The sequence below is a fragment of the Lynx canadensis genome, chromosome A3 (assembly GCF_007474595.2).
Source record: "Lynx canadensis isolate LIC74 chromosome A3, mLynCan4.pri.v2, whole genome shotgun sequence".
NCBI lineage: Eukaryota > Metazoa > Chordata > Mammalia > Carnivora > Felidae > Lynx > Lynx canadensis.
The window spans coordinates 31,217,069-31,242,709 of record NC_044305.1 but is presented as its reverse complement, the minus strand read 5'-3'; the positions used below and the strand labels follow the sequence as shown (position 1 = coordinate 31,242,709).

The 25,641-nt window shown below is 46.6% G+C and overlaps 1 protein-coding gene across 1 annotated transcript; it reads left to right on the top strand.

The window, feature by feature from the left end:
- The first annotated feature begins 1,260 nt into the window (after positions 1 to 1,260).
- PROKR2 (prokineticin receptor 2) lies at positions 1,261 to 11,856 on the top strand. The gene is made up of 2 exons (XM_032592741.1): positions 1,261 to 1,822; positions 8,876 to 11,856. Exons 1-2 carry the CDS (start codon positions 1,365 to 1,367, stop codon positions 9,570 to 9,572), a joined length of 1,155 nt encoding a protein of 384 aa, XP_032448632.1. The 5' UTR covers positions 1,261 to 1,364; the 3' UTR covers positions 9,573 to 11,856.
- The last annotated feature ends 13,785 nt before the right edge of the window (positions 11,857 to 25,641 follow it).

The window sequence follows — 25,641 nt, the reverse complement described above, 5'->3', positions numbered from 1 at the left end:
TGGTCCACTGCTTGCTATCAGCATCCCGCGGGGCCACACTTGGGAGTCGTTTCCAGTTGTGTTAAGCCTGGAGAGGCAGGACACAGCTTGATGGCTGGGGTCTTCTTTCTGCTGGTGTTGGGATCTCGAGTTTCTTGTTTTTGTTTTGTTTTGTTTTTTTCCCAAGGCCCTCCGATGCGTTGAACCCGGTGGTGCCCCATCTCCTAAGGGCTCAGTACTTCAGAGACTTTATTTTCCTTTGCCGTGGGGATCTTGAGGCACTGAAAACATAAAGGACTCGGGACAGTTTCAGCCCTCAGGCCCTCCTGTGTCCTCCCTGATATCCCCTTCCCCTTACTCCTGCCCCGCCTTGGGGGCCGTTTTCAGTTAAGCCGGGTCTTGGAGCAGCCACCACCACTTTCAGAGGACAGGGACCTTGGTGACAAGATGTGGTGCTTCCCAGTCAGGGTTGATTCTGGGGGAGAACTGGGGGGGGGGGGGGAAGCTGACAAAGCGTTTCTTGTTAGATCCGGTTCCCAAAGCACAGAGGAGCAGCAGCAGAATTCTCTCCCACCCACAGCCCCCTTCACCAGCAGAATCCTGGGCGGATCCTCATTCCTGCATCCCACAGACTCCTGTCCAGCCTCCACTGTCCAGGCCCGGTCTAGGCAGCGGGGATTTGGTTTATAGGAAGATCGGTGCTCAGACAGCATAAATCACTGGCCCAGGATGACTCAGCCTGTTCATGTGAAAGTGGATTTGGTGATGTCCATGTCCAAAGTTTGGCCAGGACATAGGGGGCAGTGCCCTGCTTTGGAGGAAAGACCTTGCCGTGTGTCCCGATCCTCCGGCTTCATTGTCCTTGACCAAAAGGTGACACAGCATGGTAGCTGCTGTGGAAGCCTGGGCCAACCGCCTGGAACAAGCTTGTTAAACTTTTTGAAGACCTTGTGGGAGTTGATGGTGGGGAAGAGGAGTGTGACTGGGCAGTCAGACTGGTCCCGGCTCCTGAGAAAAAGACAGACATGCACGCTCTTCGTGGGTGTCTCTGGAGAGTCTAGTTCATCCTATGCCCAGTACCTCCTGAAGGCCAATGGAGGATTTTCCAGTTTCCAGAACTCATGTCGTCTCTCCCCCAAAGTCTGGGTAATTCTGTCTCAGGGTAGTCACTGGGTCTGGTTGGCCTCCACTTGGGGAGCTCTGGGAGAATATTACCAGGTGTTTTCCTGCATGTTGCCCACTGACTGTGTCTCCTTCCAGGGTCCAGGATGGCGTGGTGACTCTCCTCAAGGATGTGGGCGGGGTGCTAGGCTCGGTGACTCACGACGGCAGAAGGTCTGGATCCCCAGCTCAGAATTCTCACCACTCCACCCGCAGTCTCCACCATGGCAGCCCAGAATGGAAACACTACTTTCGCACCCAACTTCATCCCGGCTCAAGACCATACCTCCTCCCTCCCGTTCAACTTCAGTTATGGTGATTACGACCTCCCTCTGGACGAGGACGAGGACATGACCAAGACTCGGACCTTCTTTGCCGCCAAGATCGTCATCGGTGTGGCACTGGCGGGCATCATGCTGGTTTGCGGCGTCGGCAACTTTGTCTTTATTGCTGCCCTCGCCCGCTGTAAGAAGCTGCGCAACCTGACCAACCTGCTCATCGCTAACCTGGCTGTCTCTGACTTCTTGGTGGCCGTCATCTGCTGCCCCTTCGAGATGGACTACTACGTGGTGCGCCAGCTCTCCTGGGAGCACGGCCACGCGCTCTGCGCCTCTGTCAACTACCTGCGTACAGTCTCACTCTACGTCTCCACCAACGCCCTGCTGGCCATCGCTATCGACAGGTGAGGGTGTCGGGCCGGGGTAAAGATGGGGGCTGGGCCAGGCGGCCCCTTTCCTCACTTCAGCCCCGACAGGTTGGCGCCGCTGCCGATTCGGAGGCTGGCTCATCTATTCGAGGCAAGAGGAGACCTGGTTTCCTCACTTGGGGCTCACGTTCCCCCCCAGATGTGGGCGAGAGGGAGGCTCCTGAGCCCCCCCCAGCTCTGGGCCTTGCCTGCAGATACCACGTCTGCCACAGAGTGGGTGCAGGCATGTCACGTGAGCGCGAGCAGCCACAAACACGACCGAACGCAAAAGCAGAAAGTTTAGGCCACGTGAGACTTCACCAGGGCACCTTCCGGTCAGGGTCACGCGTACCAAGTTTGTCCTGTAGCCAGTACCCAAGTCAAGACGTGGAACATTTATTTGCATCACCTAGAAAACTCCCTTGTCCCCCTTACCAGTCAGTTCGCACCCCACACAACCACGGCTCTGATCTCACTCATCATCGTTTAATTTTGTCTGTTCTTTAACTTCATAAAAACAGAATCATACGGTAATGTACCCTTGTTTCTGGTGCCTTTGTTGTAGAGCTGATTTTAAAATAAGATAACAGCCTATTTGTAGAAAAGAGGGAAGGACATCCTTGCCTTTGTTTCCTTGCGTACATCCATGGGCTCATTTGCATACATTTGCATGAGATGTTCTGGAAGTCCTTGCTCTCTTATAAATTTATAAAATCTACAAAATTTCTAGTAGCAGCTTGTGACAAATCTTACACGTGTTTTATTTACGCAAACAGCTATAGAGCCATAAGCCAGTATCAGGTCACCGGTGACTCTGTTTGAGGGGGGCAGCTGGTAAAACATCCTCTTGGTCCACGGTGTGCTGAAACTCATTTTTAAATTTTTTGATTATTTTCTTAAATGTTATTAAAAATTTTTTTTAGGGGCGCCTGGGTGGCGCAGTTGGTTAAGCGTCCGACTTCAGCCAGGTCACGATCTCGCGGTCCGTGAGTTCGAGCCCCGCGTCAGGCTCTGGGCTGATGGCTCAGAGCCTGGAGCCTGTTTCTGATTCTGTGTCTCCCTCTCTCTGCCCCTCCCCCATTCATGCTCTGTCTCTCTCTGTCCCAAAAATAAATAAACGTTGAAAAAAAAAATTTTTTTAAAAATTAAAAAAAAAAAAAAATTTTTTAATGTTTATTCATTTTTTTTTTTTGACAGAGAGAGAGACAGAGGGTGCGAGCAAGGGAGGGGCAGAAAGAGAGGGAGATACAGAATCCGAAGCAGGTTCCAGGCTCTGAGCTGTCAGCACAGAGCCGGACACGGCCTGGAACCCACAAACCGTGAGATCATGACCTGAGCTGAAGTCAGACGCTTAACTGACTGAGCCACCCAGAGGCCCCTAAATTCATTTTGAGGATGTGTTTTTTAAACATCTTTTTTTTCCCTTCTGTCTCCTTTGAACTCTTCAGTTTTTTCCTTGCTCTCAGTGCTATTTAGGTTTGTCGTCCCTTTTAATGAGGCAGTTCATTATTTTTCATAATGAAATACACATAGAGGTCTAAGAGGCATCTTCTTTTTAAAACATAATTCCTGCAGGGTAAACAACTCTGTTATTACAGCTCTCCAACCCTAAAACCAGTGTTTGTAAGATGTAACTGTCCAGCAACGGCACAAAATCCCCGAGGGCAAATGATACAAAGTCAGATTCCTAGCCCCCACCCCCCAGCCCTACTAAATGAGAATCCCTTGGGCTAGGTCCCAGGAATCTGCATTTTTATCCAATTCCCTGAGTGATTCTGATGCTCACTCCGGTGAGAGTTATCCCTGTCCTCATCCCCTTTGACCTGTGGAAACCTTTGTCTTTTTAACGTTGGGGGTTTGGGCGACGTAGGAGTCTCTTAGGAAGCAGCCATCCAGTCGTAATACAAAGAGTGGTTCCTTTTTCACCCTGAACCAGCTCTGCCGTCAGCTTCCCAGCTCCATCCACAGCTCTGCCATTCCGCCCATCACCCAGGCAGGAAATGTTACCATCATTCTTTTTTTTTTTTTTTTTTTAGGTTTTTATTTGAATTCCAGTTAGTTAACATACAGCGTAATATTAGTTTCAGGTCTACAGTATAGTGACTCAACACTTCCTCACAGCGCCAGTGCTCATCGTGACAAATGCACCCCCTTAATCCCCATCACCTCTTCCACCCATCCCCCCCCACTTCCCCAGTTTGTTCTCCATTGTTAAGAGTGTATTTCTCTGTTTCTCTCTCTCTTTTCCCACTTTGCTCATTTGTTTTGTTTCTTAAATGCCACATATGGGTGAAATCATGTGGTATTTGTCCTCCTGACTTATTTTGCTTAGCGTTACGCTCTCTAGCTCCATCCACGCCATCGCAAATGGCAAGATTTCATTTTTTTTTAATGTTTACTTATTTTGAGAGAGAGAAAGAGAGAGGGAGCGGGGGAGGGGTGGAGAGCGAGGGAGAGAGAGACACTGCCAAGCAGGCTCTGCGCTGTCAGTGTAGAGCCCCATGCGGGGCCCCATCTCACAAACTGTGACATCATGACCTCAGCCGAAATCAAGAATCTGACACTTAACCCACTAAGCCACCAGGCACCCAAGATTGCATTCTTTTTGATAGTTAAGTAATGTTCCATTATATATATATATACATATATATATATATAAAATCACATATGTATATATATAATATAATCACATATATATGTATATATATAATATAATCACATATATATATATATATATATCACATCTTTATCCATTCATCAATAAATGGGCACTTGGGCTGTTTCCATAATTTGGTTATTTATTATAAATAATGCTGTAATAAACATAGGGGTGGGTACATATATCCCTTTGAGTTAATGTTTTTGTATGCTTTGGATTTGCTGGATCATAGGGTAGTTCTATTTTTAACTTTCTGAGGAGCCTCCATACTGTTTTCCACAGTGGCTGCACCAGTTTGCATTCCCACCAATAGCGCAGGAGGTTTCCTTTTTTTCTCCACATCTTCGCCAATGCCTGTCGTTTCTTGTATTTTTTATTTTAGCCATTCTGACAGGCGTGAGGTGCTATCTCATTGTGGTTTTGATTTGTATTTCCCTGATGATGAGTGATGTTGAGCATCTGTTTATGTGTCTGTTGACCATCTGGATTTCTTCTTTGGAGAAGTACCTGGTCATGTCTTCTGCCGATTTTTACGTTGGATTATTTGCTTTGGGAGTGTTGAGTTGTAGAAGTTCTTTTATCTTATCTTTTATCTTTTATCTTATCTTTTATCTTTTTTATCTTTTATCTTTTATCTTATCTTTTGGATACTAGCCCTTTATTGCATATGTCATTTGCAAATATCTTTTCCCGTTGTGTAGGCTGCCTTTTAGTTTTGTTGTTGTTGTTCTTATTTTTAGAGAGGGAGTATGAGCAGGGGAGAGGGGCAGAGGAACAGAGAGTGAGAGAGAGAGAGAGAGAGAGAGAGAGAGAGAGAGAATCTTAAGCAGGCTCCATGCTCAGCGAGGAACCCGACTCAGGGCTCAGTCCCATGACCCTGGGATCATGACCTGAGCTGAAATCAAGAGTCAGACACTCAACCGCTCAACTGACTGAGCGACACAGGCACCCTGCCTTTTAATTTGGTTGATTGTTTCCTTGACCGTGCAGAAGCTTTTTATTTTGACGCAGTCTCAATAGTTTATTTTTTGCTTTTGTTTCCCTTGCCTCAGGAGACATATCTAGAAAAAAAGTTGCTACAGCGGATGTCAGAGAAATTACTGCCTGTGCTCTCTTCTAGGATTTTTATAATTTCAGGTCTCACATGTAGGTCTTTAATCCATTTTGAATTCACTTTTGTGTGTGATACAAGAAAGTCGTCCAGTTTCTTTCTTTCCCATGCTGTCTTCCACTGGAATGCAGGAAGCAGAGCCTGAAATGCCAAGGTGAGGGCTGCTAGGGAAATGGTGGTCCAGTAGCCAAGAGGACTCCGGAAACAGAACTAACCCAGGATTTCATCTCTCTCTCTCTTTCTCTCTCTCTCTCCTTCCCTCTCAACCCCCCTCCAATATAGTTCCAGCATGAAAAGGACCTTGATAACCAATGCCAGAGAGAATTTCTACATTCCTGCTTCTTCTGTCGTGGACTCTTAAATTCGAATATTTTCGAATCCAGTAACAACTTCCTCGTTACAAAAGAGATTCCAAAATTCAGAGTTGTCATCAAATAAATCAGAAAGGAGGGGCGCCTGGGTGGCACAGTCGGTTAAGCTCTGACTTTGGCTCAGGTCATGATCTCGCGGTCCGTGAGTTCAAGCCCCACATCAGGCTCTGTGCTGGCAGCCCGGAGCCTAGAGCCTGCTTCCGATTCTGCGTCTCCTCTCTCTGCCCCTCCCCTGCTCATACTCTCTCTCTCTCTCCCTCAAAATTAAATAAACATTAAAAAAAAGAAGAATTAAAAAAAGAAAGAAAGAGAAAGAAAGAGAAGAAAGAAAGAAAGAAAGAAAGAAAGAAAGAAAGAAAGAGAGAAAGAAAGAAAGAAAGGCAAAAACACTGGCGTAGGGGTGACTCAGAACATCTGGGTCCCAAGCTGGATAAATCCATTATGCTCCTGGGACTTAGTTCCTTCATCTGTGAAACAGAAATAATAATAACTTGACTGACAACCTCTCCAGCTTTTTGTCAGGTTCTGAGAAGGTAAACCTACATAAAGCATGTGGGAAGCTATAGTATTTTGTTAAAACTGATCTTTCCCCGTGACTCGTCCATTGGCAAGAGGGACAGCCACAAGGTCTTTGTTACCATCTGTCTGCGTGGATGCGTGTTTCCTGAGATCAGCACCCTCCTAGGGTCTCTATGAGCCGAAATAACATCTCTCCCAGGTCCTCTGCACATAAATCTCACCCTTCTTCTGGAAGTGGCATTCAGAAATGGCAGTAGATAGCCCTTCTGATATTTCCACATACAACAGGCATGTTACCAAGGAGTAAAGTGCACAGGGAAGCCTGTGTCTCTCTCAGTGGCCTATGTCAGGGTTTGTAGGTTTCCCTCATTGACTATGAAGTGGCCCCTGTGCTCGCAGAGAAAAGCCCTACTGTCCAGTATCAGTGTCATCACTTTGGGAGTGAGAGTTTGGCCGTCCATCTTTCTTATCGTTTTGCCTGGGAGAGGTTGGAGTGATTTTGAACCTGAGTGCTGTTTATTAGGCTGTTATATTGGAAAGCCTGAAACTCCCTGTGCTGCTTTGACATCTTCGAGGCCCACAGGGCCCCCAGGGTCCCTAGCCATGAGGCCCTCTGTTCTCGCCAGGTATAGCCCTCTACCCAGCAGGAAAGGCTCTTGACCTGCTAGTCTTGTCTCGGCTGGACCAGCTGCACCCTCAGTCCTCAACCTGATGCGTGTCACCTCCCTATCAGGTGGCAAAATTATTCAAACAAGCCGATCACATCCTCTCATGGGAGCCCAGGGTCACTTAATCCTCTTGTCGCTACAAAGCCTGCTGCCCACCACCCCTGCTGGCTCATTCTGTTCCTGTGTGCCACTCCTATGTGGCCCCACAATGTTGGCAGTGTCCCTCTCTCTGGGTGGTGAGTGTAGGTGACTAGTTAACTGCTCTAGGGCTCATCTGTCCACTGTCGGGTGTTGTGTGTTCACTCACCTCGTTCTCCATAGGGCAGGGGAATCTTGCCTTCATCAGCAGGTGAATAGAAGGTGGTCAGAATCTCACAAGCTCCATGAAGTGTTCCCAGACTACATCGCTAACATAATGACCATGTCTTCCTTCAAGTTGCTCTTGACCTGTCACTTGGTTATTCTAGTTTTTGTGTGGAAGAAAAGCTCCTGGAGGTCAAGGACTGTGTCTTCTACTCTGTCTCCATTTACACAGGTCGGGCCCACAGCCGGACCAGCAACCTGCTGTGGATTTACCAGGTTGTAGCAGATGCTACTGATATGCTCCTCTCAGACCCCTTTGCTCCTGTCACGTCTGCACCCCTGTCCACTCCCACCTGTCAACACCCGCGTTTCTTTGTCCGAAGGCCTCCTCTGGCTCCCCCAACAACGACTTAGGAGAGTTGGTGTATAAATACCCCTGCTCCCTCCCACTCCTGGAGGAACTACACCTGCTCCAAGAGTTCCTCGGCAAGAACGAGCACCAGTGAAACCTTGCTCAATAGCGCAGCCTGTAGTGACCCCACGAAGGGCTCCAACCTCTCCCAGGCAGGGTCGCTCACTGGAACGAGCAGGATAAAGCTCTAACGTTGTGTGCCGCTTTGTGATGTCGAGGCAACTTCACACACCTCATCTGAGCTTGAGACAACCCAGGAGGTGGGTGTAAAAGCTCTGTATCAGAAGCCGGGATCCTGGTCCCTGCACCGAGTGAGGTTGGGCAAGTCATTTACTTCTCACATTAGACTCCTTAAATTCCACCCTAAACCCACCCCTCCGCTCCTGCTCTGTAACGCAGGATGGTCCCTGGGGGGGAGGGGAGAGGAAAGCCCTAGTGCAGTGCCCTGAAAAGGCCCCTACCTCCCTCTGAGCTCCAGAGCCCTTTTTTCACCTCGAAACCATGAGATATTTGGAATAAAGAGTTTTGAAAGTATTAAGTTCTTGGGCAGAATGGCAAGACTGAAAGCCAAGGTGGTGTCAATAGGACTAATAATAATAAGAACGCCACATATATTTATTGAACACCTACTACAATGCAAAGCATTTGACAAACATTATCATGTTTAATATTTACAGCAGCCCCACAAGGTAGGTTGTCATTTTATCCCATGTTGCATTTGAGGAAACAAATCTCAGAAGGGCTGAGTGATTCCCTCCAGACCCCAAAGCCACTAAGGGGGAAGAGCTGGGATTTATTCCACCTGTTTGCCCAAAGCCTGTGCTGTTTCCACTAAACCACTGCACTACTCCAAATGATGTTGCTAAAATAAGAGGAAGTCTGGTGAAGCTGGATAATTACATGGGAACTCACTGTGCCATCCTGTTTTTGCGCCTGTTTGGGCTTAGATCGAGACTAATGTTTCCAAGCACATATCATTATTACTGATGGCTTTCCTCCCCCACCAGATATCTCGCCATCGTCCACCCCTTGAAACCACGGATGAATTATCAAACGGCCTCCTTCCTGATTGCTTTGGTCTGGGTGGTGTCCATTCTCATTGCCATCCCATCGGCCTACTTCACAACAGAGACGGTCCTGTTCATCGTCAAAAGCCAGGAGAAGATCTTCTGCGGCCAGATCTGGCCGGTGGACCAGCAGCTCTACTACAAGTCCTACTTCCTGTTCATCTTCGGCGTGGAGTTCGTGGGCCCCGTGCTCACCATGACCCTGTGCTACGCCAGGGTGTCCCGTGAGCTGTGGTTCAAGGCCGTCCCGGGCTTCCAGACAGAGCAGATCCGGAAGCGGCTGCGCTGCCGCAGGAAGACGGTGCTGGTGCTCATGTGCGTCCTCACGGCCTACGTGCTGTGCTGGGCGCCCTTCTACGGCTTCAGCATCGTGCGCGACTTCTTCCCCGCCGTGTTCGTCAAGGAGAAGCACTACCTCACTGCCTTCTACGTGGTCGAGTGCATCGCCATGAGCAACAGCATGATAAACACCGTGTGCTTCGTGACGGTCAAGAACAACACCGTGAAGTACTTCAAGAAGATGCTGCTGCTCCACTGGCGGCCCTCCCATCACGGGAGCAAGTCCAGCGCCGACCTGGAGCTCAAAACCAGCGGCATGCCGGCCACCGAAGAGGTGGACTGTATCAGGCTCAAGTGACCGCCTGGTGCTCCGAGGTGGAAAACCCGAAAGCCAGCACTCCGAGCACAGTCCACCAGTAACCAAGTTCACACAGGCTGCCTGGGAAAAGAGCAACTGTGTTCCCACCTCGCTGCCTTCAAGGAGCGGATACTTCTCAGTCATGGTGGGCGGTGAGACTCAACGCGGCTGATGTGGACTGGACAGCTCCTGTGTGCCGGCCACACCAATGAGATTGGACAAGGCGACAGGAGCTGGCATTTACCAGTTACTGTGTGCAAAAATTAAATAAGAAAAAATGGCAGAAGCTATCGGAGTCACCAAGCGATGGCCAGTCAGAAGCCTCACATGGTTATTGGCACTCACTCTCCATCTACCTACCCTCATTCTCTATCTCATCAGTTTGCAGGAAAGTCAAAAGGCTATAGAATAAGCCACTTAGATGTGATGGAAATGTAAGGATAAGTTCGTCAGAGTGTGGGGTTTACAGCCTCTTGGGAAGAAGGTTCATGCCATCACGTTGAACTTTCCCACTCAGCTCCCACTACCTCCCTAAGGATATTCTTCAGGATTCTGACTGTGAGAGAAGAATTTTTCTCATAACCAGGCCATTGGTTAGCTACAGTGGTGTGATTTCAAAGTAAAGGACCAAAAAAAAATCTCTTTTCCACTGATGCTTGAAAGCTCATCATTCTTTTGGGTGAAGACATACAGTCCTGAAACGAGGACCACATCCTGTCCTTGATACATTAGTGTAAAGGATTCAGAGGCTGTAATGTCAGGGAGGAAGGGGACAGAGAAAGGGGTGGAGCTTGCCACTGGCAATGAGCATAATCTATGTTGCTCTTTTACTAAGGTGTGGATCACTTTTCTAGGACAAATCGTCTTTTGAGAACAAAGTGATCTCTACTTGGAACGGAAAGGCCTGGGTTCACGTCTTTAAGATTCATGTGACCTGGATGCTTACTCTCTCTGTTTCTTGGTTTTGCTTCAATGAAATAAGGGTGATGAAAATACCTGTACTGTCTACCTTAGAGGAGTATTGGGGGAGCCCGCTGACACCATAGTTTGTGAAAGTGCTTTGTACTATACTAGTGACAAGAATGGCTAAGCGATATTGAACAGTTTGGATAAGAGAATCCCCATTCACTGTGACTTAATGTGAAGAAACACTCCCGCTTTTTCATTCCTGTTCTTTGGACCAGGGACCCCTGAACTCTTCACAGTGCAGCCCATCTACTGGAGTAAAAAAAAAAAAAAAAAAAGGAACGCCTGTCCTGGGTTATAATGAGGAAGATTTAACTTCAGAACTTCAATGACTGCCCGCCGCCCCCCATCTCTTCAGAAGCGTTGACGGTCTTCCCTGCATGTTGTCAAGGAGCTTGCCCCAGGGCTGCATAATGTTTGCATTAGTATACATTGGTGATGATTGTGTATATATGTCCTCAATTCTTCCTTGTTCATTTTGAAGCAGAGACTACAAATGGTACCCGGTTTGGGACTGACCCATCCACATTTGGACAACTCCGACTTTTCTGTAGAGAAAGGGTTAATGAGTTGTCTGCTTGTTTGTCTTTTAAGTAAGTGTTGGTTTGCCCAACAGTGAAGTTTCAACCAACGTTTTCTTCCATCACCACCCAGCAGACTCACCTTCAGCCCAATCACTGTACCCTCAGAAAATGCAGACTCACTTTAACATTAGCTTAAGCCAAATGGTTTGTAAGTTCTAAGTTTACAAAATATACACAATGCGATTTAAAGCAAGCAGCTATTTGGGTTTATCTGCATTTTTACAAATAGAATAATAACTATGCTTTTATTTATTACCCCCATCCAGACCCTTCTCCTAATTAGAAGATTCTTTAAGAGTAGACTGTGCACCAGTTGTGTGTGTCAAAAGAATTCAGCCCTTTTTTCCTTTTTACCTGAAATGGACCATCCTCTTGTCATTGAAATTTAACCGAAATAACTTTGTAAATATCAGTGTGTTTGTGATTTTTTCCAGGGAATGAGTGTTATGTTATCCAATTAAATAATTAATATATGGAATCTTAACCACAATGTTCAAGTGTTTCCCCATATATATATATATAAGTATATTTAGATACAAAGTAATAGCCACCTAAACAGTTCAATCATGAAACTGAGAAGAAATTTGTTCAAGGCATAGTTAGAACAGTGGCAGCTCAAACCAGCATCCAGCCTCATGTAGGTTACATCCCTCAAGCTTAAAGCCCAGGAGTGTTTTCATGCATGCAGAAACGATTTTGTACCCGTGTTACCCCTTTGTTTAAAAGTCATCTTGTTTGTGTAATGAAAACCACTGTTTGCATGGAGACTGTCCATTCATCTAACTGGTGTTAAGGTAATAAAAAATTAATTGCACTTGTGTTCACCCTTTTCTTCTCAAGACTAATGAGGGGCGCCTGGGTGGCTCAGTCGGTTAAGCATCCGACTCTTGATTTCAGCTCAGGTTAAGAGCTCAGGGTCGTCAGATCAAGCCCCGAGCCTGCTTAAAGATTCTCTCTCTCCCTCTGCCCCTCTCCACCACTCATGCTCTGTCTCTCTAAAATAAAAACAGACTAATTAATGATAAGCTTAAGATACTTTTAATGCACTTAGATAAGTAAATGTCTATATATACTATTGTGTATTGAAATTTTAATCTCATTTGACAAAACAGATCCATTTCCTTGGCCAGAACAAGAGAAAATATGGCTTTGTGATGAAGCTATTATTACAGATTTTTCTTTCAGCATCCAATATCTAAATAAGTTGATTCTCAAATTGAAGAAATCAAAAGATGGCTTCAAGCGCTCAGGCATAAAAACCAATTCCAGACTTATGAGGGAGAATGTGACATGTGGGAGGTGATTAGAAAACTTTAAGAGTTCTGTTTCTAGGGGGAAATGATGGGTTTGAAACATATCTCCTCAATTTAACCATTCTCTCTCCCTTAGGCTCAGAAACACACACACACACACACACACACACACACACCACACACACACACACACATCTATAGGGCACTAGAGCAAGAAATGGCCTTTTAAGAGCATATGATTCAACTTACTCCTTTCGTAGGTGAGGAGATCTGAACTCCAGATGAAAAAATGATTTGCTTAAGGATGCGCAGCTAACACTTGTTGGAGCCAAAACATTGCCCCAAGGTCTAACTCTGATCCAGTGAACTGCCCTGAGCCACTGTATTCTGGAGAAGAATCTTCCAAAGAAGATAACCTCCTCTAGGAATGCTTCAAGGGCCATTTAAACTGGTTTCTGACCTACTGGGAGAATCTTAAGTTGCACAAAAGATACCTTCCCTCCCTCTGACAAGCAAAGAGTGCATCCCATCCATGTGACTTCATAATCCAGACTCCAAGATTCCAGAGAAACCAAAGAGCATCATGCCAGGGCCCCTCTAGTGCTCCTATGTTTCTTTCCCCCATGAGAAACATGCCCTCACTGGGGGAGGTCTGAACACATTGACCTGAATGTACATGGAGCTATTTGGAAGTGATACTAGAGCATATGGGAAAGCAGATTGTGAGGAGAGGTGACATTGACCCAAAGGACAGCAGGTAGTAGGAAAGGGGGTTTGTTCATATTCAAAGACAAAGCGAGTCTGGGGCCACCCAAGACACAGTATGCAATCCTCAACCAAGTCACTATCAGCTGACCCCAAGCAGTGGTCATTCTTCATGCTTCCCAAGAACCAAATGCCTTCTGGTCACCAGGTCAGCCTCCCTCCTGAGGCATACCAACCAGGCGCACATTGTCCCCTGGGGTTTCTTGACCAGCTTACTCCTGTGTTCAGAGAGCTCTAAATAAGGGACAGTTTTTCCAAGAGATTAAAGCTGTGTGAGAAAAAAAATGTGTCTGGCACTTTCTTCAGATATAACCAACTCGTGGGAGGCAAGGGATTTATTGGAACTTAGAATGGAGAAGTAATCGCTGGACAGGGAAACAAGCAGGAAGGAGGTTTGCCTCCCAGAAGCAGGAAGGTCAGCCCTTGGAACAGAAGGCCGTGTAGGCACAAGGTCCTTGCATCCTTTTGCTGACTCTTATAGTGAATTTCCGCAGATGAGTGTCACAGGCTGAAATGAAAGAGGTAATTCCTGGAAGCTTGGTTAAGTGTTGTTTAATGTTGTTTAATGGGAATCCCAGCTCTGGCTCCAACACAATCTTTTGACTGAACCTGGCTTCAGGGATGGTCCACTGTGTGTAAAAAAAGGGCCTTCCACCCACTCATCCAGTCTCTATGATGCTGCGGAGGAACAGAGCTGATGGAGGTGCAAGCCTGGGTCCCAAGGTGACTCTTGAGATGATATACAAAATGGAGACACTGTAAACAAAAGTGGAAGGAATTCAGAAGACAGTTTCCTTCCAGCCATGGGATCAGAGAAGGTTCGGGGTGGTGGGGTAGTCAGGCAGAGCCCTGGACGATGGTGGGGAGAAGGCATCCCAGGCAAAGGGGACAGAATGACCAAAGATGTAGAAGAGGGGAAATGAGACGGAATACACATGGAATGATGAATTGTTTGATTTGCACAAAGCACACAGGTTGTCTAAAGGGAGAACAGACTCAGGCAGCAGGCTAGAGAGCAGGATGAAGAAAGTGGCCAGGGAGTGGCCAGGATGGACTGAAAGAGCCTGGGGGGCACAATCATACAGAATTAGGTTCAGACAGTAATTCCTGCTTCACCATGTACATTGGGAAGATACCTGACCCCTTAGCTGGGCCTTAGTTCCTCGTGTATTAAATGGGAGTAGTGATAGTACATACATCATAGGATTATACGTGGTATAACTATATATCTTAGAAAAATGCCTAGTACATCATAAGCAGTCAAAAAATATTATCTGTTATGTTTATAATGACTAATTATAGAAACAGAATTTCTTCTAGAGGAATCCAAAACATTGTGTCATGTATAATGGATATAATGTTTGGGGATTATCAAATCGGAGTATTTTTATTTTCTGTGATTTCAAGTCTGTAGTTATCTTGGACTCCCACCCATACCAGGCCAGCTCAAATCACAGGAGCTTTTCCATAATGTTGAGAATGCCCTTTCCACCATTAAGCCTGAGCCAGGAAGTTTAATGACTCTCAGGAAGGAGACTATAATGTAGGGGAAGCCCTTCCCATAGAGGAAGAAAAAAACAAGGACCACTCCTTCCAGTCCCTATGATGTTGGGAAAGAAAGAAAAAAGAGTTAATTGAACACAGAGGTATTTGTCCTTGCTTTTTCCTTTATGGGCTAAATCTAGGTGGTGGCGGTAGGGATGCACTAGAAGCATCTAAGTTATGGGAATGCCTAAGATCAAGAAGTAGGGACACACCAATGAAATGCTTCCCCAAGTTCACTCTTCCTCAAGCTCCTCTAAGAGGAGTCATGCATGTCACCCAGGGAGATTGTGGACCAGCAGTGGAAGGGGCCACCATCTTGGTTCCCAGGTTCTGTGACACAATCTTGACATGTGGAAGCGTGCTTAAACGTCTATGTCATCTCACTTCACCATTTAAAGATGGCTAAATCCCCCCACCCTTGCCCCATCTGGAAGTCCTTGATGTAGGAGTGAGATCAGTGGGCAAAGTGAAATGTGAGTTGTTACTGGGGCTCCCTTGTGAATAGCTGTTGGGAAAACAAGGCACCTGACCTCACCCAGGAGTAGTTCAAAAAATAAGTTCTTTCTCCTTGGAGAAAGAGAAGAGAGAGGAAGGGAGAGGGAGGGAGGGAAAAACCAGAAGAGAGAACGCATAGTCCCATGCCTTTCCAACCTGATTCTAGCTGCCTTTCTGGAAAGAAAGAAAGAAATGCCTTTCCAGCCATTTCTAGCCATGCACTAGAAAATGTGAGGGATGAAGAGGTGCTTACCAAATATGCAGATGGGGAGAAGATTTGGAAGGAAGAGCTCATCCTTGGCTGTTCTGTGGGACCTGGAATGTCAAAAGCCTTGAACTGCCTTCTGGAGCCCCAAGGGCATTCTCATGGAGAGAAACACCAGAGAAAGTACTGCCAAGGAGAGAGGGACAGACCCTGGGTGAGGCAAATCCTTTGGGTAGACAATGGAATTTCTAAAAAAGTGAGTGGGAGTCCCAAGATGAGAATAAGAGAGGAGTTGGTGCTCCCTTTTAAAGTAAGAACAAGATGAAAAATGTCTGTTTTCCACTGATTATTGCGGAACTTATTTTTTTTAATTTTTTAAAATGTTTATTCATTTATGAGAGAAAGAAAACAGAGCATGAGCAGGGGAGGAGCAGAGAGAGAAGGAGACAGAGAATCCGAAGCAGGCTTCAGGCTCTGAGCGGTCAGCACAGGCCCTGATGCGGGGCTCGAACTCACTGACCGTGAGATTATGACCTGAGCTGAAGTCGGACACTCAACTGACTGAGCCACCCAGGGGACCCATTGCAGAACTTATTTTTAAAGCCTATTAAAGTAAGCAAAATATAAATACAAGAAGCAAATAAAATTAAAATGAAATATTACAGTAATTTTGGACAAGAGTTTTTAAATAATAATACTATAAAATTACATGTCATTAAATTTTGAATGTAACAAATTGTAAAATAATGCCTTGAAAAAATGTAAATGTGAAGTAAAAGAATAAATGGAAGATGTAATTTGACTACTACCCAATAGAAATAGTAGTAATAAAAAATATACCCCTAAAATTAAAAAAAAAAAAATCTGCTTCCATCCCTTCCATTCAACCTGTAGTAGAAGTCAGCACAATAAGACAAGAAAAAATACGTATGCATTACAAAAGGCCATTGCCCTTGTTTGCAGGTAATATACTGTCTACACGGAAAAACCAAAAAAATCTAATAAAAACACATAGAATAAAAGTGCACAAGGTAGTTGGTTACAAGATTCAGAAACAAAAATCAATACTAAACTTGATAAGTTTATTCCAAAATTCAAGCCAAATCACCTTTTTGAAGGGACTTATTTTACCAGAGACCAGTATTTAGTACAAAGCTATAGTCGTTAAAACATTGAGGTGTTGGGGCGCCTAGGTGGCTCAGTCGGTTGAGCGTCCGACTTCAGCTCAGGTCATGATCTCGCGGTCCGTGAGTTCGAGCCCCGCGTCGGGCTCTGTGCTGACAGCTCAGAGCCTGGAGCCTGTTTCAGATTCTGTGTCTCCCTCACTCTCTGACCCTCCCCTGTTCATGCTCTGTCTCTCTCTGTCTCAAAAATAAATAAACGTTAAAAATTTAAAAAAAAAAAAAACAACATTGAGGTGTTCAGGGGCATGACAGATAAACAGCCCAAAGAAATAGAAGATAAAGCCCCAGATACAGATGCATGTATATCCGGAAGTTTGCAAAACATCAAATTGTCTCCAAAATGTGCAAATCAAGACTCAAGAACTAATTTAATCTGTTACAGAGACATAAAGTGAGATTTTACACACTTGACTTTTTTTTACTGAAACTTTACACCTCCAGTCTACTCCTATACTCAGTTGTGGAGGTGCTGAAGGAGATAAAGGCACAGAACAGAAAAGGGAAATGTATTCTGCACCCCCTTTCAGGGAGAATGGTGTCCAGGCCTTCCTGGGTCACCTGCAGCAAAGTGAGAAGAGGTGGGAATGAAGCCATGATGCCCAGCTTACTTCCAGGTAGATTCCTCATGAAGGACTGAAGAGCAACTCCCCTACACGAGGCCAGGAGGCTGGGAGGCTTGTCCATGGATGACTCTACCCAAGTCTAGTCAGTATCATATATTACCAACAGAATTCCTCTACCATACATAACACACCAGCAACTCACTTCCTACACAGACTGTGATCTCCCTTCCTGGCACCGGAGAGAGTTGCCCACTTTTATAATAATGCTTTCCTTCCCCCGCTAACATCACTAAAGGGAAAGCCAAAGCTACATAATCATGAGCTATGATTCTGCCACCAGACATTTATCACCATGTAAAACAGAAAGTGTGGGCTTCTGTTTTATGTGTCCTTTCCTACCTGTCCTTTCCTGCCTGTCTCATCCCTACTCAGACTCCTCTAAGACCATGAGAGTAACCCTTAACCTCCCCATTTTCATCCTTACTACCTACGCCAGTTTCTCTGGCGGAACGGGCTCATGGTTCTCAGCCTGTTGCCTGGTTCTGGGCTTATGCCCAGCTCTGGGCTTCCCATCCCATTGGGACTGAGCCTTATTGGACGCAGAAGGATTTCCCAGAGTGAACTAAGTCCCCAATCTCCACTGCCCAAGATCCCTGCCTCTTTTCCCCCACAAGAGAATGTCTCCTCAGTTTCAGCACCAGCACAGGCCAGGAACAATAACCTATAATTAAGAACCATGTGACCCACTTTGTTCAATTCCTGGGTCCTGTCTCACATGTCCCAAGTTTATTCCACCTCCTCCCCTCTAACCTGCATCACTGCTGCCTCGGAAAATCAATCCCGCACAAATTGGGACACTTGGTGCCTTTACTCTTTCTCCAAGGGGCCAGTCAGATGGTTCAAAGGAGAAGAAGATTTTAATGGAGGGGCTACTTATAAAAAAGAATCCAGCTGGCATGTGAACCCCAAAAACTGCCACCCCTAGGGTCAGTCTCCAAGCATAAAGCAGAGCAGAGCAGAAAATGAATCTAGGGTGGACAAACAGCACAAGCATCCTTCCTGTCATGGTAGGTCCTTCACTTCCCCTGTGACCATGAGAGTTTCAGCTCTATCATGTGGGCTCTTCTGATCTCTAGAGAGGGGAGTTTCTCTGAACTCCTTCATGAGGTGTCCACCTGGTATTTGCCAAGGCGTTACGGCTCCCACGGTGCTACTGCAACTACTCAGCTATGAGTGAGGCCATCTCTTTGACTTCCCAGGAGTGGCACCACGGATCTCTGGTACCTCTCCGATGCCAGGAGCTACTGCAAATTTACAGACAGATGACAGGGAGGGCATGGCTCCCACCAGAGAGCTCCCAGGGGAAAAGCAGGCAGGCGGGACAGAAGCAAAAGCGAGGAAGAACACAGGACTTCAAAGCTCAAGCCAGGATCCTTTGGTCCGATCCCTTGGGACATTTGAGGGTGACAGTCCCTTCTCTCCTGCCAGGGGCTGCCCAACAAGCAGCGGAGTAGCTCAGGCAGCCTGACAGGAAGGGCTATGGACCATGTAGCAATGCCCTTTCCGAGTTCACACCCTCTGCTCTGTCCAGACCAGGCACAGATTCCCAGCCCCCACTCACACACAGTTGTCCTTTTCTAACTTAGTGTGCATTTTCCTGCATCTCGTATTCCCAGCTCCTTCCTCTCCTTTCTTTCTAGGTTTATTTATGTCATCCCATCACTTTGTGTTGTCACCTAGTCCCAGTTCCATGTTCTTTGCCAGCTTTTAGTGACTTAAAAAAAAATCTGGTTGCCATAACAACACTTGCAAATTCACGGGCTGGCTGCATTATTTAGCAGTTGGTATGTCCCACCTCGGACGACATCCTGGTAAAACAGAGGGTGTGGGCTTCTGTTTTATGTTAACATTGAGACTCAGGGAGGAGAACCAACACTCTCGCCACTGGCTGGCAGGCACATACACTAGCTCATTTGACTCTTCAACTACCCTGTTAGGTACAAACCAATATTAGTCCCATTTTATAGATGAGGAAACTAAGGCTCGGAGAGGCTGAGCAACTTGTCCCAGGTCATGCTGCTAGTGAGGGTCAGAAGCAGGACAGGAGCCCCGATCTGTTCAGCTCTAAGACACATGTTCTTAACCAGTAAACTAAGTCTTCTCTATAAATCACTTCAAAGACCTTGAAGTGATGACACAAACATGAGAGGTTGTGATACAGACTCCCCCCCACCCAGGAGCCCCTGCTCCTAGCAACTTCCTCCTGCCCTAAATGAGAATTCTGCTTCTGGTCCATGGCTGGTTAAAGCTGATGCTCCCCGGGTTCTCCTTCTTCCTGAGAACCTGGAGAGTTAACTAGAATGTCCTCCTGGGGTTCAAACACTGGTTGTCCAGCACCCTGTAATCAGATCAGAATCTGACCCTGAGACTGGAGTTCAGGTGTAAGTGGTCCATTACAAAATAAGTTCCCTAATGAATCAGATGATTAATTAATTAAGGAGAACCCAGTAAGAAAATGAGGGAAGCAGTATATGAAAGGAGAAGAAACCAAGGAGGGGAGCGTTTCTGGTGGGGCCCCAGGCTAAGCCAGATCCCAAAGGGAGATCTGGAGCATACAGTACACCTTGGGCGTTGTCTACCTTGAGGAGCTGAGCTCTGTACTTCCACACTTGTCCTTGGTTATGAAGGGAGGAGTTGGGGGGAGGGACATGGAACTCCCAGGCCCCTCTAGCTCTTGTCCCCGCCCAAGATGATTTTCCGAATGGCACAGGTACCAGCATTCACAGCCATGGCAACTGGAGCTACACAGGGAGAGCTGGGCAGAAGGACCTCGGGGACCTGGGTGGTACAACGACAGGGTCGATGACACACACCAGCTCCCCTCCTAAAACCAAGAGCCAGTACTGTTCTACTCCAGAGCGACAGCCAGCTCCGCCCTCCTGATGCCATAGCTCCGTCTTCCAGGTGGTTCTGAGAATGTGCTGGTTGGATTTCCAGCCCTAGCATGAGCTTTGTCCAACCCCACTCAGTTAATTCTCTATCTTGCTGAATGTCCACGGTGCAAAGGTGAGGGAAAAGAGCAGCCTTTGGAAGGGAGGCACTTTTCTCTCCATTTACTGCTTTCGTTTCTCTGGCTTACCCACAGATTCTGTATACATCCGCCCCTCGTCTTTACCTTACGTTTCAGAACCAGACTGAATGGATGAATAGCGAGGGCTGTCAAAAGCGGCCTCCCAAATGGGGCTACACGAGCCGTAGGTAGCTGTGGTGGGAACTGGACTCCTGTCGTTGGACCTTTTCAAGCTCAACTCAACAGTCTGCCATTGTGTCTTTGTTCCCTTTTATTCCCGGAACAGAGAAAGGAACTTTCGCTTTCTCCAGGGAGTGAGGAGAGATGAAGGTGAGGTCATTCAGACAGAGTAAATTGAGACAGAAATGGGGCAGGACCTCTCACTGCTCCTCACCCCCCCCCCCCACCGTATCTGCCAGTATTGGAGTTGCTTCCACACTACAGAATTGAAAAAGCATGGCTGTTAGCACTTAACAAGCCATCTCCTGCATTACCTAGGGCAGTCTGGGATCTCTAATTCATCCCTCAGCACACACGCACACGCGCACACACACACACAGCTCTGGCTGGGTGCAGAGTGGACAAATGACCAAATGCTCCTGTCCTGGTTGTACTCGGAAGCCAAATCCATGTGTGATGCATGAGTGGTCCATAGAACCCTCAGCCCTCTTGTTTTCTAAATAGGGAAATCGGGTCCAGAAAGGCACCCTGTCCTATGCAAAGTCACAGAACCTGTTGGGGACAGACCATGATCTAGAACCCAGGTCTCCTGGCCCCCAGTGCAAGATGTTCACACTGGGCCAACCCTACTCCTTTCCCTCCATGGGGGCTAGCTGTGGAGAGTCAAGAGCAGAGTCCAGCTGGGCCCAGCCTGCCGTGGCTTACTTCAAGGTGACAATATTTGTAGGGGAAGAGGCTCTTGAAAAGTGAGAAATGAGTCTTATGGTCTTTCTTGTGGCAGAGAGAGCCCTTCCCAGGTAGGACTGCCAGATGCACAAATTAAAATACAGGACATCCAGGTAAATTTGAATTTGAGATAAGAATGAATCGTGTTTTGGACAAAGTATGTTCAAATATTGCAACTCTGTCTACTCCCAAGGTTCAGATGGGGTGGGGGGCAGGAACACCATAACTGCCACCGAGCCTTCCTTGTTTCCTGGGGTTGGAGGGTGGAGGGTGGGCGGCTCAGGCCCCCAGGGCTCTGACTACAGCAAATTCAATCGGTCCCATTTTCTAGGTTCAGTTCTGGTCTGAGGTCAACAGAGACTAGGAGGCAACTAGAAAAGTTAGAAAATACAGATTCCAGGGGTGCCTGGGTGGCTCAGTTGGTTAAGCGTCTGACTTCAGCTCAGGTCATGATCTCACAGTTTGCCAAGTTCAAGCCCTGCATCAGGCTCCCTGTTGTCAGAGTGGAGCCTGCTTCGGATCATCTGTCCCCCTTTCTCTGCTCCTGCCCCCAAAATAAATTTTTTAAAAAAAGAAAATACAGATTCCAAAACACTTACCCCAAACTACCTGTTTGATTTTCTGAATTCCTCTGAGAGTGAGAAATAGACGTGTCATGCCGCTCTAAGGGATGTCACTCTAAGAAAGATGCTGAACAGATGACCCTGAAATTAAGCAGAGGCTCTTCACATACTTCTTTTCCTTTAAACGTATTTTTAAATGTTTATTTATTTTTAAGAGAGAGAGAGAGAAAGAGCACGAGCAGGGGAGGGGCAGAGAGAGAGGGAGACACAGAATCTGAAGCAGGCTCCAGGCTCTGATCTGTCAGCACAGAACCTGACATGGGACTCGAACTCATGAACTGCAAGATTATGACCTGAGCCACAGTCAGGCGCTTAACTGACTAAGTCATCCAGGCACCCCAACCTCATATATTTCTTGAATGAGTGAGTGAATGAATGAATGAGCAAACAAGGGCCAGAGAAGGGTGTCAGGAAGGCCGACATCTGAGAGACAACACTCTAATCTTGAATTGACACCCCTTCTTCTCTCCCAACCCAGGCTTGAGCTATCTATCTTTCAGGGCTCAGTGGGCTCCCCTACTCCTCTAAGAGCAAGCAGCTCCTGGATATCAGGGGTCTGGCTCACTCATCCAAGACCCGCATGGCCTATCTCAATGGTAGGCACAAAGTATGAAGCCAATTAAAAGTTGAATGAATGGATGAATGAACGAATGGCAGATCTGACCACAAGGACCTCAAGAGTCCAAGAAACTAGCAGGATTTGGAGTGCACAATGATAGGAATCCATTATCACCAATTCTGAATCCATTCATCTATTCAATATTAAATATCCTGAGCTTGTTGAGGTGTAAGCAGGAAATAGCTTCATTTATCCATTTTCCTTCAAAATTGCTCAGTCCCTACCCCTAGAAAACGTCCCAGGCTACTTGACCACTTTCAACAATAAGAACAGCCTCATTTTGATACTGACTCATTGCTTAGCTATTGAAAGCCAAGTCCAGTCCATTCCAAGTCAAAACTCCAGTCTTGTGTACAATTCCAAGCATCAATTCTCCTTGGAGCTCACAAACTGTGGCTCAAGACCCTGTAATGAGGAAGGGCGCTGTCAGCTGTCCTTCCCTTCCTCCACTTCCTTCCTCCAATGAAACAAAGCAGGAGAAGGGGGGATTAGAGAAAACGGACTTTGCTAGTGCTGTTTGTGGTTGTGCCTTGACTGTAAGGGTCTTCTGTATGTGGAAGGCTCTCAGCCTTGCTCCTGGTGGGGTACCCTGGGGAATCCTTTGCAAATATCTTTACACAAGCCTCCATGCTGTATCATTCGCTGATGTGGGCAATGACAATGTACTCTCTGCATAACCTGCATGCCTCCTCCTTTCTGATTCTTGCCCAACCAGTTCATCCCCAAATTTCTTCCTGCTGGAATCCCTTCACCTCTTGGGCAAGATCCCATCAAGTTTGCTTACACCTGGTGACAGTCTATCACCCATCCTTGCTTCTCTAAATGAAGTGTGCTATCTGCCTACTGATGCCTTCACTCCTAGCTCTGTCATCCATCAATGCCAATGAACATTCCACCTTTAGCATGACCTGGTAAGTCACGGACACCAAAATGTTTCACATAAATCCCCTAGTTCCAGGTTTGCCCACGAACTCTCACCTCTTTCCTTTCCCATAGCTACACCAAGGTGGATACAGGATTCTGTATCCCAGCAGACCACCAGCAAGGAAGAGGCCAGGTGGGAGAGGGTGAAAGAACCATGGAAAGTAGAGAGAAGACACCACAGCAGCTCCCACTAGACTGGGCTCTCCTTTCCCCGTGAATCCCCCATAATAATTTCAAATAGAAAGTTTTCATAAACACTAGAGGTAGGAAGGGGTTGATGGCCACTGAATTTATTCTAATATTTTCTAGTAAGTCTAGCATAGGTATGTCTAGTGTCTTTGTAATGTAGGTAAATACATCTTGCATCGTTCATTCTAGTACCTCTCTTTGGGAAGTGAGGGTAACTTTCATCTACTATCCTCACCTTCAGGGATTCACCAAAATTCCATGACTTCAGGAAAAGTCCTTTTATTCATTCACGCATTCATTCATTCATTCATTCATTTATTCATTCACTCATCCACCTGTTTATTAATTCAACACATTGTTAGAGTCCAGTATTGAGTGTGGCAGAGGGAGACTTGACATAGGAACCTAGAAGGAAGATCTCAATGGGAGAGGGCATCTGGTTCCAAGACCACACCAGACCATCAGTAATCGTGGGCTTCAAAAGCAAAAATGAAACAACACAGTATAATCAGTGGCCACATTAATATACGTGAAGTCTGATTCGGGGGACATACCAACCAGCCTTCCCTCTGAACTCACACACTGAGTATTGGGTTCCATTTGGAACACCACGTTTCCATGAAGGATGTTGACACACTAGACTTGGCTGCCAGAAGTAGCTGCACGGGATGGTGAAGGTCTGACGACTGTACTCTAGGAAGAGGGGGTAGGTGAGCTCACCCCCAAAAAAGGGAAGCCGAAGGGAGAAGTGAAAACAGTAGCTGCCTTCAATATTTGAGTAGTAACCGGGCATGAGGGGAGTAAGCTCAAAGAGTAGAACTACAAACAATGACAGAAGTTCTCCTGGAATACAGATTTGAGTTGTGTATATTAAACCGCTTGCCAATATTCAGAATCACCTAATTATTTGCCCAGTCTGCCAGTGAAGGTATAAACCAAGATCTGATGGACCATCTGTCAGGGAGTTTCTCTCCTGCAGTGGTCTTCAGACAGCATTTGTAGAACATGTTAAGATACGGGTTCCTGGACCCCGCTCCAAGCTTGAAACCAAAACCTCTAGAGGTGTCTGTTTCGACCAGCTCCACAGGTGATTCGGAAGGGCCAGCTGAGGACTGAGAACTAGTGCTCTGCGGGGTGGGGAGCCACACTATGGCCACTGCCAACGCCCAGCTTGGACAGTTTTAGGAAATATTCAATAAATAAGTCGGAGTGTTCTAACTTAAAATGAGGGACTGGTGTGCCTGGCTGGTTCAGTTGATAGAGCTTGCAACTCTTGATTTCGTGGTTGTGAGTTCAAGCCTTGTGTTTGGCATGAAGCTTACTTTAAGAAGAAATTTGGGGGGGGGGGCCTGTGTGGCTCAGTCGGTTAAGCGTCTGACTTCAGCTCAGGTCACGATCTCGTGGTCCGTGAGTTCGAGCCCCGCGTCGGGCTCTGGGCTGATGGCTCAGAGCCTGGAGCCTGCTTCCGATTCTGTGTCTCCCTCTCTCTCTGCCCCTGCCCCATTCATGCTCTGTCTCTCTCTGTCTCAAAAAAAAAAATAAATAAAACGTTAAAAAAAAATTTTTTAAAAAGAAGAAATTTGGGGCGCCTGGGTGGCTCAGGTGGTTAAGCACACAACTTTTGATTTCAGCTCAGGTCATTATCTCACGGTTTGTGGGATCAAACCCCATGTCGGGCTCTGTGCTGACAGCACCTGCCCAACCTGCTTGGGATTCTCTCTCTCCCTCTCTCTCTGCCTCTATGCTCCCCCCCAATAAATAAATAAACTTTTTTAAAACTGTTAGATTTCTTTTAAAAAATTAAATTAAAATAATAAAGGACTGAATACACCAATTATCTCCTAACCCTCCCCAAATCCTACCTGAAAAGTAACAAGAATGCTTCTTAAAAGGCATAAACCACACAAATAAAGACAGCGGGAGAGGAAATGACATACCACGTTTGGAAGCTGGGCAGCAGTAGGATGTGTGGTAACTGAGTTAGTAGACTTGAGAAAGTAGAATCCACAGTCAATAGTGGGAAAATCCAAGACGTAACCCGCTTTGCTCAGCAGAACCCGCAAAAGCTTCAGGCATTATCAGGGGCAGGGTTAAGGGCAATGCTGAACACAGAATGAGGTTGAGCATCTAGTCACAAAGCAAATAGACACCCAGATTCTCCTTGGTACCACCCAAAGA

Excerpts from the sequence above, each read along its gene's own strand:
- PROKR2 (XM_032592741.1), top strand. The coding sequence starts at position 1,365 with ATGGCAGCCCAGAATGGAAACACTACTTTCGCACCCAACTTCATCCCG. Across the intron at positions 1,823-8,875 it reads CTGGCCATCGCTATCGACAG|ATATCTCGCCATCGTCCACC; the intron begins GTGAGGGTGTCG and ends CTCCCCCACCAG.